At 25.0% G+C, this 21,397-nt stretch overlaps 2 protein-coding genes across 4 annotated transcripts; one reads left to right on the plus strand and one right to left on the minus strand.

Annotated features, from left to right (window-relative positions):
• Positions 1–53: 53 nt before the first annotated feature.
• On the minus strand, positions 54–3,670 carry LOC113558509 (trimethylguanosine synthase-like). The gene is made up of 8 exons (XM_026963991.2): positions 3,407–3,670; positions 2,314–2,442; positions 1,721–1,895; positions 1,521–1,628; positions 812–977; positions 615–746; positions 238–542; positions 54–176 (listed from the first exon to the last, which is right to left on the minus strand). Exons 1-8 carry the CDS (start codon positions 3,541–3,543, stop codon positions 54–56), a joined length of 1,275 nt encoding a protein of 424 aa, XP_026819792.1. The 5' UTR covers positions 3,544–3,670.
• A 5,977-nt stretch (positions 3,671–9,647) lies between these two features.
• LOC113558679 (nuclear cap-binding protein subunit 2-like) lies at positions 9,648–17,162 on the plus strand. 3 transcript variants are annotated; one of them, XM_028188637.1, is made up of 7 exons: positions 9,648–9,863; positions 11,147–11,211; positions 11,332–11,584; positions 13,922–14,044; positions 14,688–14,869; positions 16,075–16,246; positions 16,955–17,162. In XM_028188637.1, the coding sequence occupies exons 3-6, from the start codon at positions 11,369–11,371 to the stop codon at positions 16,235–16,237; spliced, it is 684 nt and encodes a 227-aa protein (XP_028044438.1). In that variant the 5' UTR covers positions 9,648–9,863; positions 11,147–11,211; positions 11,332–11,368; the 3' UTR covers positions 16,238–16,246; positions 16,955–17,162. The 3 variants fall into 3 exon arrangements, with proteins under 3 accessions (XP_028044438.1, XP_026819980.1, XP_026819981.1); XM_026964179.2 differs by lacking the exon at positions 11,147–11,211 and having other exon boundaries at positions 16,955–17,160; XM_026964180.1 differs by lacking the exons at positions 9,648–9,863; positions 11,147–11,211 and adding an exon at positions 10,120–10,271 and having other exon boundaries at positions 16,955–17,161.
• Positions 17,163–21,397: the final 4,235 nt, after the last annotated feature.

Below are 21,397 nucleotides of genomic sequence, written 5' to 3' on the forward strand. Positions count from 1 at the left end.
ATATTTTTTTTATTTTATTTTAATTTATTATATATATATATATATTTTTTTTTTTAATAGTCGTTGTTAGTTAAATCAATAAAGTCTCCATAAAATGCTGTAATTGAGTTCACCTTTTGGTTGATGATATTCTGTTGTATTTCCACTTTCCCTAAAAATCTTGCTAACCATAAACACTGAAAAGCAATAACAAAAAAATATGATAATTGAAAAAATTTGAACCTAACTATGACCTACTTCTAATATATTAGTGGTTTTGGGCATATGAAATGCAATATTTGGTGCAATATTTTTAACAATATCAAAAATAGCAAAACCACCAAATTTATAATTCTTGCACATGGACGTAATACTAAAACTCTCATCAAACAAATATTCTGGACCACCCCAAGGAGGTGACATGCATATAACATCAGCTTTTAACATTGAAAAAATTTCAAAGAAATTTCCAACAATAAATTCAATTTTATCAGCTACGCCATATATCTTGGCATTGTGTTGTGCTAGTTTTATTTTAAATGGATCTATATCAATGGCTATAACTAAAAACAAATTATTTCTATCAAAACTTACATAATAATTTACTTTTAAAATAAATTAATATGTAACAATACCTAATTTACTAGTAAATGCTAATTGAATTATATTTCCACCAGCACCACAAAAAGGGTCCAAGGAAATGTCATTTTTACAACGTTTTGCCATATGATAACTTAATATCTCTGGACATACAGAATAAAAGCTTTCTGTAAAAAACATAATTTTATAAAAAAAATAATATGACAAAAACAAATTGTGTTAGTGTAAATACCATCATCCAGTAGAATACCGTGTTCAAATTTTGAAAATAGCATATGCCTTATTGTCCAGTATTTATTGGAAAATCTTCTTTGATTACTGGTTCTATGAGAATATTTTTTTCCTGAATGCACATATCCTGTACTTTTTGGAGTTATTTGTCGATCTTGATAATAATTCTAATAAATAGATTTATTTACAGTCAAGCTTTTTTTTTGACAGTGATTCATTGAAAGTGTTATATTAATATTATAGATGCAATATTTAAATATAATAATACAATTTACAATCATACTAAATTTCCTAGTAAAAAATACTAAGTGATCCGGTATAAGACATATAAGACACTCTTTACATTTGAAAAACTTTATTAGATATGACATAGTATTACTTATGTATTTAAAAGTTTTAAATTTATTTTAAAGCAATCATGAATTAAAATTTTTTAAAAAAAATTAGCAATGTTTTATTAATTCATGATTGTATACTTAAACGGCTTTTTAACAAATTACATGTAGTTTAGTCAGGTAGAGTAAAAAGATCTATAAACTATAAATTATGTATGAACTAAGAATAAAAGCATTTTGACAAACCTAAATGATATTATATAATTTATATATGTATATAAACCATTCCTGTAAAATAGTTAAGTTATAATATTATGCAAAACAATAATAGCTTCAAATCTAATTTTAAATAAGATATACAAATTTTATACATACTCTATTCTCATCAACATTTATGTAAAATTTCTTATCCAAAGATGATTTAGAAACTGACTTGTAATCACTTTCTTCACAATAATATTTATCCAGACTATCTATTGAATTCTAAAACACAATTAATGAAAATTGATTAGTTAAATTAATTTATGTTACACAAATACAATTGTATACAGGAAAATAAACAAAAATACACTAACATCTGATTTTGGTGAATAACGATTTCTATTTGAAATGTAACTGGCAATATTATTCTTATGATAATATATTTGTAATGGCTCCATATTATATTGAATAGAATTATAATTACACACTACCAAACCTATATTCTTAAGAGCTGCATTAATTTTGTTTACTCCTTTTTCGTATACTTTCCTACAATAAATAATGAATTAAACTATTTAAATTATTATTATTTTGATTTTGAATATTCTTCAAATTTAATAGAATAACCAAGATTTTTTAATTTATAATATTTTAACCGATACTATTAAAAATTTCTAATATTCCTGCGATCATAAAGTAATTCAAGCTTAACAATTCAGGTTGATCTTTATTAAATAAAACTATTAAGTACATTTTTTTATTATTACATTTAAAGAAGTAATTCAATAATACATCTACAAATCAAATTAAAACATATAAAGTCAATTCATTATAGTGCTATAAACTAAAATTTTTAGATTACTATAATGTTAGAATAGAACCTAAAATTATTTCAGTAATTATAATAATTGAAATACATTTAATTTTACTTTAAATGATTAAATATAATTAATAAATAAATACTTACATTTTAAAATTAAATGACCCATTCTCATCAATAGAAGAACCTAATTTAAATTGATCTGAATGTAAATCAAATTCATCATCACTATATTTTTCATATTCTACATTTTCATCATACAAAAAATCGGAATTTCTAAAAACACATGATATGAACAGTCAAAATAATACAAATTAAATATAAATATCATATATTTCTATAATCAATTTTAAAAATGTCTTGAAATAATCTAAATGAATTAGTTTATTAACACAAAAATAAATAAGATTCGACTTGTACAATTGCTTAGTAAATAAATATTTAAAATAGTAAATATTTTATTGTCTGGAAAAAAATTATAGTACAGAAAAAAAATTTAATTAAATTAAGAATAGTAGAACAGATATTTTTATTATGATTTTATGTCAGTCACATAATCAATTAGTTTGTTTATTGATTTTTTTATAAATCTAAGAAACACAAATTATATAATTAGGGACCTAAATAAAATGCATACTTTAATCAATGTATAACATGGTAAATAACAAATACTCTGATCGTAATCCACTGTTTTTGACAGCAATGATAAAAATAAGTGTCCAAAGACTTATTGTATAAAAAGTACTATAGTCTGATTTGTAATCAACAACTGTTGTATTCATTGACCATACGCCATATAAAATAAAAATAAATATATTCAGTTAGGTAACTATCCTGTTTACTTTTATCGACGGAACTTTCAGAATGACTGGGACGAGAGGCTGGGGGCTAAGTAATTCCCCCCCTGGAAGATTTTTTTTATATCGTGAATTTTATTTAGCAAATTAATTTTAAAAATATATTAATATTGTACTAAAATTATAAAAAAAACAATTACGCGAATTAAAAAAAAATTAATAAACAATTTAGCCACACATTGTCTTCTCCGCCACCATTTCAAAGTACGATCATTCTCACATAAAAGACAAGAGATACAAGCCGATTATGGCCGACCGAGACAACTGTAGACGTCTACATACCGTACTCATGCATACACGTAAGATAAGTCTGACGTCTGCCTCCCGCTCACAATCGTCAAAAGTCTCGCTCGCGCACCTATTACCCCAGGCGTGGTGCTCACCTGGCGTTGGCCACAAAGCGGCTGCACGACATGCTGATGGTCGACTGGAGCCTGTCGGTCCGTCTGTACAGCACTTCGACCAGTTTCTCGGAGCGCAGCGAAAACAACAACGGCCCGAGGTCCAGGTAAGTGGTCATGGCGGTTACCGGAGGAGAGCTTTGGCCACCGAGCGTGTTCCGACGGACCGCGTCGAGCGGCGGCTATCGCGGGCACCACCGGCGTACCACGATGACGGCGGCGGCGGCGGCGGAGTTTCCAAGTCCAACAGCAAACACGTCTCGGGTGCGCGGCGTCGGTCGCAGACTGTGCCACAGCGGGTGATGACTGAAGATCGTAGACACCCGGACGCCAGACGGGACGGCTACGGGAGACGGGTGTTGGTGCGAATAATTGCGGGTTGGCGACGTTGCGTATACCGTCTAATTGCGATTTGCGACGGACGCGCACGCGCAGCAAACACTCTCGCCGTGCAATAATAAAATATTATTGACTACACTCGACGACAATAGATTTAAATATTTATCTCATGTTCATGACTATTGACTACGTCGTGCACAGACGTCTTCTGGAACGCGTGTTGTCAGCTGCGCGACGACTTTTCGACTGTACCCGTCCCGAGGAGACACGTTATGTATGTTTTCATCTTGTCTCGTGACTTGGCGTGCTCTCCGGAGTCCGGACCGATACGGGTCTCAGACCGATAAGGTTGAGACGGGCGACGACGTCGAATACCTACCGAAAACTGACGCGTCCGCCATCCGTTGACCGTAAAACTGCATAGTAGTAAATAGTAACGCGAGAAATGCATCGACTATCTAGTGTATTAGAATATATTAGAAAAGTGTAAGTCGTTATCGTAAAGGATTCGAAAAAACGAACACTTTCCCGTATACTGCGTGACGCGTGTATCATAATTAATTGTCGTTTATATTGCACACGGGACACGTGTGGTTGTAGTAGTAAATCTTATCGTTTTTCGGAAACTAAAAATAACGTTCGTGTACCGTGTCTGTTGTTACTTGTTATATAATATGATATTATATTTCATTATTGTTGTTATCATTCACGAATTGCGATCCATTCGAGGTAGCGAATGTTCCTAACTACGAAATTATAGCGCATTTTATTATATGAAATAAATAAAATATTTACACTCCCAAGTTCCAGTCAATGTACTAGGTACCTTGATCAAATGGGACGTTTTAAATAGAGTAACAATATTTTTATAATAGACGAATCTCGGGTTTTCGCGTTCTGGCCTTTTTGGTAATTACTAATTACTAATTAGACTAATTAGTAATTAGTAATTAAATAAATAAATAAATATATATATATAAGTAAAAACACTCACCGTTGACTCTGTTGACTATTTGTAAATGTGGGGGGGAGCACTAGTCACTGAAAAATCTAGATTTACACTATTGTCCATATAAATTTACAAGTATTAATTATTCTTATTACTGTTATTAGTTTAATTACACTAGATCCAACTATAGTTGGTGTTGGTGGTACTATAATACTAGGAGTCTATGACATTCTTTAGAGAGAACGTAAACGTCAATTGTCAATCATATCAAATATAATGTGACAATATTAATATGCAATATGAGTATTTAAGATTTTTATTTAATTTTTATAAGCGATATTTAAAAAAATATGTTGTATTGAGCAACTCAATGCAAACTAAAAATTATTAAAGTATTAATAATGAATAAGAACTGGTAAATTTGTTTAAAATAAATAAAAAATGTTGCATGTCAATTTAGGTAGGTATTCGTATAATGGTATATTAATATGTATTTTAGTTTTCCGGTACCTTCCGGTCTACTTTCCTTTTTTACTATATTGAATTATTACTATTATGTATTAACTTATTTAACAAATTCAAATATATACACTATAATCACAAATTAAATTTAAATAACTGCTTATTTGATATTTATGTATTATGTTTTATTTATAACGTCTTATAAGTCCTTAAATGATTTTAGTATATTTAGATAATTAAATTAATTTATAATTTATAATTTGTTGTTAATAATCCATTATTATTTGTATGATTAAAGCCTATATAAAAAAAAAAACAAATAATTTTGACTTCACAATTTAAATTTTAAACTGTCAACATTTTTTGAAGCAGAACCCTGTATTTTCTGGTAGAATATTGAATCGTTATTCGTTACTCTTAGTACTTATATTAGTTGGTCGAAAATAAAAAGTTCCGTGTACTTTAAATTGAATTGTGAGCATTTTCAAATATTTAATAATTTCACTCATAACTTGCCTAAAAATTAAAATATCGTAAAAATCCGACGAGAGAACACAGATAATGTTATTACCTAAAAGTTTGATAATAGGTCAATTCACTCTAAAACTAAAAGCACACTAATACACTATTGAAACTGGTGAACGAAAATTTACTATGTCGTACGTGTGTAAGACGGAGACAACACATGCGGGCGAGACGTCCTCATAAGTTTCTCTGTAGCAGTCAAAAATATTAAAAACACATAAAGGCACGATTTTTCGTTTTAAGCGCTTAAAAATGAAAATTTTCAAATAATTTAAAATTAAAATTAGATAAAATTTTCAATATTAATAATTCAGAAAATATAGTAGATAGAATCTAGAAAGTAATAATGAGTAAAAAAAAATATAAATAATTAGTTCTTCGTTCTTCTGAAACATAAAAATCAAAAAAAATATAATATATCCACAGAAAATTTTTACGTGATAGAATATTTAAATTTTAAACAAAAAATAATGATTTCAGACAATTTCAGTTATCTTATTGTAATTCAAAAACTATATTAATATATTATTCAGAGAACTTCAAACTTTTATTCGTTGATATACTATTATATTTTACTACACGCAATGTCGTCAATATCATAATAACATTTTTAAAATATTTAAATTAATTTTATGTTTATACCTATATTTATATTATCGTCCCACAACAAGTATAAGCATGTAGATTTTGGGGTTTTTTACCATAAAACTACTACTATTTTTATCTCTTTCTACTTAATGTACATCCACTACTTTTCTTTTAACACACGAATTTATTGATAACTGACGTCTTACAAATATTTATGTATAATATAATTATAGAATTAAATTTTTTTTGTTCAACTATTATTATAAATAATTATAACTTAGCCACTTATTGTAATAAACTACACTATAGCCTTAAGCCCTTAAGCTTATTATATTAACGACGTAACGGTTACACCCATGATCCATGTAGTGTTTTTAGTAGTTTTTACTCTGTTTTGCGAACGTATAACATAGCAGATTGAACGTTGTAAATAATCCATTGAACTATACTAAATTGTTAAATAAATAATAATTAACCAATTATTACATTTAAATATCTATAGTGAATCATCTAGTACCTAAGTTTCAGGTTTTTTTTTTACATTTTAATTTTAAAGCAAATCAGTAGCATATTTACGATTTCTTTCAGGAGAGAAATGCCAATTATATTATTTTTTTTTAATAAGTAAAAAGTGGTACCTATTCATAAATGTATTAATTAGGTATTATAATAATATTAGTTAATAATTCATTTATAATTAAATATATTTATTCTAAAGCCTATTATAGACTTATAGCCCAAGTAGAAAAATTGTCATTAATCATTATCATTATAAACACTGACTGAGCATATAATAATCAATATTCAATGATACTATTATTAATATATACTGCAGTGTCGGAGTTTTATACAAGATAATTAAAAGTGCATAGAGTAGAATGACTAAATATCGTGTACAATGATCATTATGTACTAAAATTGTTAAGTGAAAAATTGTATAGGTAATACTAGTAATAGTTTTTTTGATTTATTGACATTTAAAATTCTATTTAGAGAATAAATAAAAAAAAAAAATTAAAAAAAATTGAGTTATCACATCCAACTTTCACATCATCACATTTAACTTTTTAAGTTTATTTAAACGATAAATAAATCAGTTTTACATTCTTACAACACATTATAGTCATTATACAGCAACAGTACATACTTGTATAGTTATATACGTACGATAAATCGAACGCATTATCGACGTATACACCATGTGTACTACAGATTTTACAACACGACACGCGGCATACACAACAATAATAATAATATATAATAATATAATATAATATAAAGTATATAAGCATACTCTGTATGTAAAATAATTATAATGGCTCATATAGCTGCATACTAGTAAGTTGCGTACCTACCAAGGGTGCCCGCAGGGAGGTGCCGGGGGGCCATGGCCCCCTGCTATTTTAGTCAATGTTAAATATCAATATTCAATTGTTGTATAACCTATTTGCATGGCTTAAGTATTTATACTTTTGACTTTGTCTCCCCTTCCCCCCGGTTAATATTTCTGCGGGCGCCCTTGGTACCTACCAAATACAATAAAAGCAACAAATAGCTTTTAAAGCGTCCGATTATGTGATTATTAAATTTTTACTTCCCTCACTCCTCAGTACGTCTTATACTCAATAGACTAGGTATCATCTGTCTACTATAATAAACTGTTCTAAATGATAATGATTAATAACACTATACTTGTATACTTAGTTAGGTTATACATTTATATATTATGTTTATATATGTCATATGAATTGTGCATTTTCCCGCACCAGTTTTAACATAATAACATTAATAACACTGTAATACTGTATACTGAAACTAATGCAACTAATCTACGTGGAAAATAAATATTTATAATTAACTTGGTTTAAATATTACGTGCAATAATATATACAATTCCCACTATCCTAGAATAGTGTACATGTAAATACAAGAACCGATTTTTTTTTTCTTGAAACGTAGTAATATAATGTATAGGTATGAATTTTAATATTTTATACACATTCTTTAAACTGTTTAAAGTCATTCCTTCCAAATATATTATAACCATATAGAATTCATAATCTGGTAAATGAGTAAATACTCAACAATATTTTAAATGTATGTAAGTATTGTAATTTGTAAGTGGACCTTCACAATTTCAACGAACTTGGTATATCTTATAACTGTTTCAGGTAAATTTTGATAAGAATTACAGGCCCTTAAAATAAACCGCTAGGCCTATGCCTTTTAAAGATACTGGGATAGGTGTGTGTTGTTGAAAAGAGTGTCAGTTATGACTTTTCGAGGTCTCATAATAATAATAAATTATACACTACACAATATGACCTTTTGTCTCATATTATGCTTATCGGTTACCGTAGAGAAACAACTAAAACTTTACGTTCATTCTAACTGACAACTGTTATTTATAAGTTTATAGCTAATTAACTTTGATTTCAATATTGTAAGAATATTGTTTTATATTTATTAGGTGTACAATGTACAAACGTACAAGTTTTTTCTTTTACGCACTTAATTACATCGAGATAACGAGATTAAAACGGAAAAAAGCGTCCCATTCGATGTTTATTGAGACAACTGGACAAGAGAACGTGAAAGCGACTATCAGTGAATTTCCTTTTAATCTAATAATTTATTAATGTCTATACAGTTATGTACATAATGTCAAAATATATAGTACTTTATAATTATGTTTGGAATATTCCTGTATGGTTACATTATATAATATAGTCAATGTAGATATTTGTTTATAATTAATAATAATAATTATTATAGGTATAATCATATTTTACATTACTATGGTTTACAAAATGCGATGTATGCCGCTGTATAATATGCTTCTATCATAAACTCATAACTAATTTGTTGACTAATAAAAACTATACTTTCATAATATTTAAACAAAAAATCCATTCAAAGTAAATAATAAGAAATGAACTTTTGAAAATTAGCTATTATTTTTTTTTATTCTTGTAGAGAATAAATTTACGAATAATTGCTTATTTCTTCTTTGCGACTACTCGTAAATCTGATATTATTAAATATTATGTATAAATATAATATGAGGGTAGGTTCCGATACCGGGAAACAACAATACAAGATACAAGAGTTTAATGTGTTAAAATATGTAATTTTTCAGAGCTACTTCGCGGGTCCAATCGATAAATCGACGATAAAAATAATGAGATAAAAAGCATTATCTAAACATTTAAATCACAAAATATGAACTCGTTGGCTGAAAGTTTATTTTTATACAGTTTTCGAACGAGTAGGTACCTACAACGACATTCGTAGATTACAGTTTAGATAACGAAAAAAAAGAAAATAAACCATACGTAATTTTATTACGAGACACATTGTTGTCATAAAAACACGGATATTTAGTTAATAATTTAAACTGTCAATGAAAAAGTGGTTAAACATTATTTTCTACTGCTCGTTTCACTTCGCCACGATTATCATTCGCATATATCAATAATACAAAACGGTGACTATGTGTCTTATGTACTAGAGGACTAGAACCTAAAAACCTACGTCGAAAACTTATAGGTAGATAATCAAACTTGGTATTTTAAAGTAAGTACCTTGTATAATTATGTAAATAAATATTATTCATTGACGACCAGTCTACAAGTTTTATTTGACATATATTGTAATCATTATTATCAAACATATTTTCGTAAAAATGAGTAGGTACCTATTTTTAGGTATATTCGATGTTTAATGCGATGATTGTCAACAATAAATAATAATATTCGAAATTGAGGTTAAGAACATCCAAATCAATCGATGATTTACAGTAAAAGTCATATAATCCGTACCAAAAACATCCAGACAGCTATAACTCAAAATTAATAGCAATTTCATTTGCGAATTGACTACCTAGTTCATTTCATTTGTATCTGTTCGTGTGTCATGATATTTTAACCTAATTTTTTTTCGTTCTTGATTTTTTTGATCATAATTTTATAATTTCGTACATAGGTAAGTAATATCTAATAAGTATCTATTAATGTATCACTATGACGTGTTTACGAACACAAATAATGTAAATTAATAACTTACATCAATAATATAGAATGCCTATCGAGACCTATAGAGATACTTTTTCTGTGAGCTATTTACCTACCAACTTGTTTTGAGTTCTATTATGTACGCATTAGCTATTAGTATATAGTATAAGTTATAAATTATAAATATATATATGTATATATATATTATTATTATAAATTGAACCTTACATTACCGAAAAAACAACGTTCGAACGGAACAACCCGGACGAGCACAACAGTTCCATAATTTTAATTAAACCTCATATAGTATAAATGCATTTAACTTTGTAGGTGTCTACTTTATTTATTCAATAGGTACTGAAATGTATATCCACAATTTATTTACTTGCCCATAAATTATATGCTATTGCTACCTATTTATAATTAGATGTTTGTTTTATAATAACGTTATTTGAGGTATATTTGTATATTTGTACTCATCGGCAGAGATCTGTTTTGGCCTGCATTGATATTATATTATTCAACGTACATGGCTAATTTGTATAAGTTCTTGTATTAAAATATGACAATTTGCACATTTTTATGAAGTTATTTTTAATTGTCTTCTACTTGATATTTTGGTTATATAGAAATAATTTAAGTCATTCAAATAATATATATAAATTGTATTAAAATATGACAATTTGCACATTTTTATGAAGTTATTTTTAATTGTCTTCTACTTAATATTTTGGTTATAGAGAAATAATTTAAGTCATTCAAATAATATATATAAATTGTATATTAGTAATAATGTGTTACACTATCACTTAATATTGTAATAATGTAAATGTTTCATGTATGTAGTACTAATGTAGTTTGGCAATACAGTAAATATCAATTAGAAAAAAACAACTGTATCCAATAAAAAGGTACTTAATTATTACTATTATCCCTTGCTAGTGGTTTTCTAATTTATTTATTTTCATTTTCACAAGTGGAACTTATTATTTTGCTATTTAACTATAGATAAAATTAATTTTTTTTTTCAGATAATTGTATATTATTGTCTTACAATTTGTCAATAATATGCCTTTCAATTGTAATGAATCCGTACGGTCCTGTGCAATATATAAACCTCCCCATTTACGAAAAAAATGTGAAGAAACTGTGTATACACTGAATAATAATACTTCTTCATTGGACAATAATACTTTTTCACTGAACAATAATACTTCTTCACTGAACAATAATACTTCTTCACTGAACAATAATTCTGCTTTACTGAACAATAATAATGCAAAGGTATAAAAATATATTTATTTTTAAGTAATGAGATTTAAGTTTATACTTTGTTTGAATATTATATGTATAACTACATTTATATTACTAGATGAATATTGATATCTTCAGTATAAACATTGTGTTTTAATTAAATAACATGATAAATTATAAGCATGCATTTAGCATATTATATAGTATTGTATATTATACATTTTTAAATTTAATAAAATAAGTTAATATTATTTAGGTATTAATATTTCAAAATTGTAACTTATTCATATATAATATTATTAATAAAACCTTATTTTATATAATTAATCACAGGAGATCGCTTAAAAAATATGAACATAATTAATTCAAGGCTTGGCAAAAAACGATCTTTTTTATTTAACTCGTTAAGTTAAGTTAAAAGTTACTAATATTTTTTTTGTTACCTTATTAAGTTAAAAGTTAAATTTAAAAAAAAAATAACTTAACTTAGTTTAAAGTTAAACTTTTCTAATTTACAAATATAAAAAATTCCAGACATATAATATTGTTTATTAAATACTTTTTCCAGGGGTGTTCCCATAGGGTATATTACATATACGCTGTATACTCAAGATTTTTTTTCAATATTATGGATTTACTGCGTATGCTCTCAATTTCAATTTTTTTTCCATATTATTGACTTGCTCTTTACCGGCTTAACTCTCCTATAGACCATAAGAAAAATATTCTTATTGTATTAAATGTTTATATTTGCTAATATAGTATACTCTCAAAAAAATAAATGGGAACACCACCGACTTTTTCTTTACACTCAAAAAAAAATTATTATTGAAATTTAAATTGATTCATCAAAGTACTAACTAGCTAACAAAAAATCAACTTTTTAAAATAAATTCTAAAATTTTGAATTATTCTTGCATTATTCTTCAGACAAAAAATAATTTAATTTAGATACTTTTGAATAAAATTAAATAGAAAAAAAAAGTGACTTGTTAATTAACTTAACGTTTTAACTCAATTTTAATTTTTAATTCACTAATGTCCAGTTTTGATAAATATTTTATTATTTTAAACTTACCTAAGGTTAGGATAGGATTATTTAGGTTTCAAAACTTGAAACATTATAGTATATAAAAATAAGATTAGTTATACAGATGTATGTATGTATGTACTAAAAATGTACTGTTTATTTCTTACTACTGGATAATGTGATTATCAATTAAAAATGTCTAAAAAAATATTGTGAAATATTTTTTATTTTTAGTGATTCCTATCTTTTTCTCTCACAATTCAAGCACTTGAAAATATAAATAAACATTAAAATGATAACCTTAAGTAGTTAAATATTTTTATGACTGATTACAATTTTATTTTATACTTAATTAAATTTTATTTGATATTATTTCCTTACCTTATAACTAGGGCTCGGAACTTCTAGGAGTTTGCATGTTTTTAAATAATCATTAAAAACAGATCTAAGTAATATAAAAATTTGTTTTATAGCAATACGAGTAAAATTTAAATTTAAAATTTATAGTTGCATATTTTGCATATTTGACCATTTCTCATTTTATAAGTGCATATTTGACAATCATTTATGTGAATAAGTAAGTTTTTAATTCTCAACTTAAGAAAATATCTAATAGTTCAATCTTTTATGTAATTCTCAAGGTAATTAGTATTATATTAAAAATATACAAATGTATTCAATTTAAGTTGTTTTTTTTAAAAAATTTAAAAGTTTTTATTTTAGAAATAAACTCAATATAAAATAAAAACAAATCTAAAAAAAGGAAAATAATTATCTTGGATAATTAATCAAATTTATCTATTTATGGATCATATTTACAAATATTATTATTTATTACAAATATACTTTTTTCAAATGCATATTTTAATAGCATATTTAAAGATTCTTTAGAGCATAAATGCATGCATAATTTTAGGTTTTTTAGGGCATGAAATCCCTAGCCTTATTCATAACATTTAGGTTAAAATAAAAAAATATTTGTAAATATATTAATTAATAGTTTTTTTAAGCATTTAATTCTAATGTATAGCATTTTTTTATAAGAAGATTAGTTTTTTATCTAAAAAATTTAAAAATTTATTTTATTAAGTACTATTTAAATATTTGATACATTTTTTATATTAGAATATTACCTATATTAAGAATTTTTCTTTATAGATATCTTAAATAGATATTAGATCAAATTATATTATAATGAATCAAATATATCTTTTAATAATAATAATATTATTTTAATACCTATAGTATAATATATTCATAAACCTATTTAAAAATTTTCAATTTAAATATTTTTGTCTCCAACATAATAAAACTTTTTAACAATCTTAATCTTAAAGGTAAACAATAATAATGTGCTGAATTCGGAAAATAAAGAATCACGTACCAAGTTCTATATACCACCTGCTAAACGTAATTTGAACAATGCGGGTTTATCTAAGTATTTTGATTGTAAATTCAAGGTATGTACCAAGCTATGTTACCTATATGTTGATCTGTAAAGATAATATTCTCAATATTTGAAAAATAGTAATTAGTTTTATAATATGACTTGTAAAAATATGTTTTTAGACTTACAAATAATTGTGATTATTTATACTAAGTAAATGTAAATTTGTTGTATTAAAAATCATTTAGAGGATGTCAATATACTATTTGTTTTCTCCCTCTGATCCATGCACAACATAGCAAATTTTACATTCACAATAATGACTATAAACATACATATTAATTTCTCAAATTAGAATGGAATGACCTCTTATAAAATTTAAAGTTAAGAACATTATCTAAGGCATCTCATAAGCGTTTTATTATATTTTTATTTTAAAGTCATGAATTTTTTAAGATGTATAAACAATTTATAATTTAAAAATACTCATAACTTGCTTTAAAATTATAATATAATAAAACACTTATGAGATGCCCTAGATAATGTTCTTAACTTTAAATCTCATAAAAGGTTATTTCACTCTAATTTAAGAAATGAATATGGTTATAGTCGTTATTGTGAACGTAAGATTTGGTATATTGCACGTGGGTTATAGAGAGATAACAAATACTATACTGGCAACCTCTTAAGTACATTTAAGTTTACTTTAATTTTAGGGGACTCGCACAGAATATTCAAAAAAGCTTGAAGAATCAACTACTGTGTATGTTGGACATTTAAATTTACTTTCTACGGAAGAAGATGTTCGCAGGCTATTTTCAGAGGCAGGAAAAATAAAAACCATTATAATGGGATTGGATAAAAATACATTAGGTCCTGGTGGATTTTGCTTCATTGAGTATGTACAAATAATTATTAATACTAAATATTTTAAAATAATCTTGATTTGTTGTAAAAAAAAAAAAAGGGGGTACAAAATTAACTTTTGAATGAATGCTTTACTATAAATTACTTTGTAAGTTGAGTACCTAGTAGTATTAAATTAATTTTGATAAAATATTCATAATAGTATGATTGATTTAAACCACATTAAATTATTGGCCTTTATTAATCAACTATTTTTTATTAATTTAGAGTTTTACCTTTTTTTAAATTTTTAAGTGGGTATAGAGCATTTATAGTAGTAATTATTAAAAAAATTATTTTTTGTTATCAGTTTAAAATGGAAAATAAAGTTGTTATATTACTATTATTTGAGAAAATTTGTTAAATAACTTTCTTCAAATGTTATATTTATGTCATACCCAGCAATTATTAGAATGATTTAGTATTGACATTAAACTATTACTAGTCAGTCTGCTTGTTAGTTTAAAATATTTATGTGATTAAAAAATAAATTCTTTCTTATATCATATTTATTATCAAGACAGGAGAAGAGGGCACAAATTTAAAAATTTCATAAATATTTATAAATATATATATATATATCAAATATATTTATTTTGTAGAGTTTGATGTGTTTTAGACCTAGCATTTAAATTATTTTCAAAATTGATTTTATTTTATTCTGGCTATTTTATGCTATTTATAAGTTTTATATCTTCTATTTTTTTGGTTTTTATTGTTTTAAATACCTATTATATACTGTGTATTCACACTTTTTTATATATTTTTTTTTTTTACTAATTTAAATTTTTATTTTTGGGAGTTAGTTCATAATTACAGTAATTTGCTAGAAGTACCACCAAACTCAAATATGAGTGGATAAGGTAAAATACTGCTTAGAGATGACATTGTATAAAGAAGTTTCTGGTATATTTTTATTATTATAGTAACCACATGTGGAAGGATTAGATTGGTTAGAGGCTATAATCTCACAAAGCAAAATATGTGACATATTATCAGCTTTTTGATGGATTAAATAATTGTAAAGCTTCTAAGACTAACAAAATTGGTTAGACAATTTGAATATTTTTTTTATTTTTATTTATTAGTTAAAAAAATAATTTCCATATTCATTCCATGTAAATTTAAGAATAATTTGATTTCAATTTTTTTTGTCTAATAAATTATATTTAATTATAATATTGACACTGTAATTAGATATGAAACAAGAAAGGAAACTGAAAATTGCATGAAAATAATGAATGGAACTATATTAGATGGAAAACAACTGTTAATCGATTGGGATGCTGGATTTATCGAAGGACGTCAATATAGACGTGTTAGGAGACATCAACAAAGAACCTATGTGCAGCTAAAATAAATATTCTTAGTAATTATAAATTATTTATTACCTATAGATTTCTTTATTGGTAGCTAGTTATTGGATATGACTGGTTAAAATTATTTGGGAAGAGATAGAGTCAAAGATAACAAAATTATGAAATAGAGAAGAATTATTTTATTATTTTCTTCTCTAATTCTTATTCAATTTGACTGATTTTTTTAACAATAACAACTTGGATATATAGGTTATTCTAGAGTTCAAAATTGAAATTTGTCAACTTTAAATTGTAATACATGAATATTAAAATTGTCTATTCACCAAAGATAGATGAAAATTCCTCACCAATAATTTAATATGATACATATAATTATTATTAATATTATTAACACAATGTGTAATATATATAAATGCTGAATATTCAACGATTTAAATACATTGTATTTGCAGTAATATATATATGGTAAACCCTTAAATTAAGTTATGAGTATTATGACTAAAGATTTACAGCTTCAATTAATATTTTTATTTAAATATAATGATTTGTTTTACAATCAAAATAAGAAAAAATGAACTTAAAATTATTTTTTTTTTTTTTTAAATAAATGAAACTACAGTTTGCTTATGTAATGTGAATTTATAATATTTGTTTTCAAATTAGTATGGTAAAAAATCTTAGTGGTATACAACTTCTATGAAAACCTTCACAAAATCTAGTCTTTTCCAATAATTAATCAATATTTTATATTGTTTCAGATAAATTCACACTTAAAGTATAACAAAGTGAACAATAATTTATTATAAGGAGTGTATTTTTATGCAATTGTTTATTTAAATTCTCTATTTTTGTTTTATAAATATTAATTAATATTCTATTGCTTAATTTTTTTTTGTACTTACCATTTAATGAGAAAATATTATGTATAACTATGTTTGTGTTATCCTATGAGGTCTTTGAAAATATTTTTTTTTTTTTTAAAGCAGGAGTAAATAGTTTATTTTGTATTTTGATTTTTTCTAAAATTTAATATATTTGGTTTGTTAAAGTAAGTTATATTTATGCACAACTTTATACATCAATATGCCTTATAACAAAATTGTTAATTTTTGGCTTAGTGTAGACAGTATAATTATTTTAAGATGTGTAAATGAGTTAATCAATCGATTTACCATTTTTATTTTTTACAACGACCAAGATGGTGAAAAACGGATTTTTTATGTGACTGTACTACAGTATTATGCTTAAATTTAAATAAAACAAGTTATTTTTAAAGAAATTAGTCTTTTAAATTTGTACCAAATATAGCAAAATTGATTAATCTTAGTAAATTATTCCTTTTTAAAATTTTAATCGGTATTACTAAATTAAATATTAATCATATCTTTCATTCATTTTATTTATTAAGCTCCAACAGTATTAGAAAAGTAACCTTACATGTAATTTTTTTCTTATATTCATATATTTAGAAGTAATATACTATATACATGAGTAATTTTGATAATAAAAATGTATAAATAATAAATAGTAGTTACTAAAAATAATATTGGTGCATCCAAGTTGGGTCCCACTAGTAGTAATTAATCACAGGTAGTATACCGGTTGGGTCTCTTGATTTTTTTTTTTAAATGTATATGTAACAACAACACATTTTACATAGATGGAACATTCAAAAGTTACCCAAAAATGTTTATGCAAATGTTTACAATATATAATAATCATTATATTTATCTTATTTTTTGTTTGCTGCTAAATAATTAAAAAAAACATTCATACTCAATCTTATCGGATGTTATGTAATAAATGCAATAAACTTAAGACTAAAGACCACAAAAACCATTTTTAACTATACCTGTGTTTAAAATAAATCATATTTAATCCTTTGTCTGTTGAAACGAAAAGGAAAATATAAGTATAGTATAATACTAGTTGCAAACAAATTGTTTAGTCTAAAATTATAATAAATGCCGTAACAATTGTAGACATCGATAGTTAAGAGAACATCGTATCCGCATGTGTTGTCTTTATTTTACTTATGTATAACCTATCAAAATGTAGGTGTAGCAGTTCCAAATTTGTATTTGTTAGTATTTTTTAGTTTGATGTTTGACCTATTATCAAACTCTGAGTTAAGAACATAATCTGTGTTATCTCATTGCTTTTTGCAATACTACAATTTTTAAATATTAATATTTTACATAATTATAAAGTTATAAGTTATATCTAGTTTAAAAATTAGTATATCATACAAATCTATTGAGAGAACACATATACTTTTCTTACTTTTAAGTTTGATAATAGGTAATTTCACTGTAATAATAGTTAAGCTCACACATAATTTAAACTACTGCATTGTTAACACTTAACAGTTCATACCATTATTATAAAGTTTGTAATAAATATTTTGTTGACTATATTTATAATTTATAGCAGAATATAATACAAATAATTTATTTTAATCTCTTAAAATTTGAGGGAATACTTACTTTATTAATAACTTATCAAGACATATTTAATTTATATTTTTTGAAAAATTGTGGCAATTATTTTTTTTGGATTACCTAATAGCTGGGGTTATTTAATAATTGATAGTTGTTGTTAAGTAAAGAATATCCAAGAATAAATACTACTCGTATTGCAATTACTCATTAATTGTATTGTATATTAAATATAATAATATAATTAATGTAAATTGTATTTGTATATAATATTTGTGATGTATAATTCCATTGCAACATTCACTCACGCATTTTAGCTAAATGCCAAAATGTACTAGGTATTACCTATATTATTCAATAGATAATAGTTAACAAAAAGCTTAATGATATCAGTTTTATAATTTTTGTCTAGATATTTTGTAAAAGCGTAATCAAAAAATTATTTATCTGATTTCATTAAAATCGGTTTTGGAATGAAATTTAATTACAATTAATTAGTAGTTACAAATTATATAATTGAAGGACGATTTATGATCATAATAATTAATAATATAATAGACTAGACAAGTATAAAATTGGTATAAATATATTTTTATATGAGCCACATAATATAATAATATTATTATGTAGATAGGTAAATATAAACTTACTATTAATAATTAATAATTGCAAAAAACTAACAAGCAGATTCTTCAAATTAATATTTCTGAAAAAAAAAATAATATACGTTCATAGTTAAAAAATCTAACCAAAACAACTGTTCTATAAAATTGATCCTAAATAATTTATTTTAGTAATAGTATTATAATATATTAAATTGATTTTTTTTTCTTTTGAAAACATTACATATTGTATACTATTATAAGTGATTTAATTATTATAAATATTTTTACGATTTATACCGTATTATTATTATTGTTATTAGTTTATTACATTTTGAGAGAATCTATCTTACCATAAAACAGGTACGTATATACCATACCAAAACTATATATGTAGGTAAATAGGTAACATCTTAAAATTAATCTCGTTATTTTGTTTTTCACAGATATTTAAAAGAAATTTTGACCCCATTCCACTATAGTTCAACGTTCAACTAGAACTAATTTTCTACCAAATACCTAAAATACCACTCTCTAAGTGGAAAATTGAAGCATTTTTTCTGCCTCAAAATGTGACGACAGATAAAAAAAACATACACATCATTGCGTAAATCAATACATTCATCGCTCCGTTCAGAATCTAAAATCAGGATCGAAAAATTAGTTTACCGTAAAGTCACATAATATTATTCAGTCTTTAAGTAAAATAACTGCGTTAGAAGTATGTAATATTTTTTCTGGTGTGTGAAGTCATAATAAGGCATTTAGCTCTTAGGAAAAATGGGATACTAAATAATGTGGCCGAACAAAATAAAGAAACAAGATCTAATATTTTTAATACAATTATAATACGAGGGGTTAAAAAATTTGGTAAAATTTACATTTCCATAGTAGGTACAACTGGTACAAGTACAACCAATAAACAAAAGTGACAACGAAAAATTAATAGATCTGCGGATCTGCCTATTATTGTTACTGTAGGTACTTAGAAGAAAAAATGAGAACAGAGTTATAAGTCTGTATTAAATTAGTTTTTAATTGAATAAATTATAATTTTGTGTTGTAATATACGTCCCATATGCAACAGTTTAAAATTATTTTTACATTGACGATACATATATATATATAGTTGATTTAACAATTTGAAAAGCGCATATAATATTTTTCATAGATAACTCGCTAGTGTCTAGATATATAATATAAAGTAATCACTAATAACATTAATTATTTAAAAAATTATAATAGACACTATAGGTACCTGGTTATACATTTATCATAATGAAAATGTGAAATGCTGTTCACTGTTCATTAGTAATTTCTAAACTACTGAACAATTACTAAGTAATAAAAAATGAATAAAATCGTTTAAGGTGTATTACAAGTTAAGTACTACCTATAACAATCTAGTACAATAGAGAAGTAAGTATATCTGAGGTATGTTAACAACTATTAATCCTTTAATATCTAAATATTCGTATTAAATACCACCTTATTAAAAAAAAAAAGATGTTGGCATACTAACATATACCAAGGCCTTGGTTCTCTTAAGCTTTTATCCAAGTTGTCACGTGTGTTAACCAATAGATAGGAGACGGTTATCCAAAAAGTATATAAATATATTTCAACGTTAAAACGTTAAGAAAATGTTCAAATCATAAAGAAAATTTTTAGAAAATATCACAAAATATAACTTGCTTAACTAAGTTTGAGGTATTTTTAAATTACGTAGTTGAAACTGTTGAAAGTTAAAATAATAAAGGTAACAGTAACACTAATAAGTAATAATAAGTAATTACTAAAGATGTTTTTATATTCGATGCGTTATTTATGTTTGATTATTTGGTACGATTTGTATATACTAACTTTAAATTTAAATTTACTTACTTTAACTTTGCAGGATGATCATAATACAGTACTTAAATGAAAAATACCGCCAAAAATTGTATTATTAAATAATTTTTATATGACATGTTATAACTGACAATCGACACTCGACGGTCGTTATACTGCAAGAATGTCAAGAAATGAATGTCTTTAAATTATAAGTTATACTTATTAACTTTATACGTTTAAATAATTAAAATATATAAAACTGTGAAAATAGAGGACACGATTCTCAAAAAAGGCACAATCTCGACAATCGACGCGTTTATAGTATAAT

This window comes from Rhopalosiphum maidis, chromosome 3 (genome assembly GCF_003676215.2).
Source record: "Rhopalosiphum maidis isolate BTI-1 chromosome 3, ASM367621v3, whole genome shotgun sequence".
Classification (NCBI taxonomy): domain Eukaryota; kingdom Metazoa; phylum Arthropoda; class Insecta; order Hemiptera; family Aphididae; genus Rhopalosiphum; species Rhopalosiphum maidis.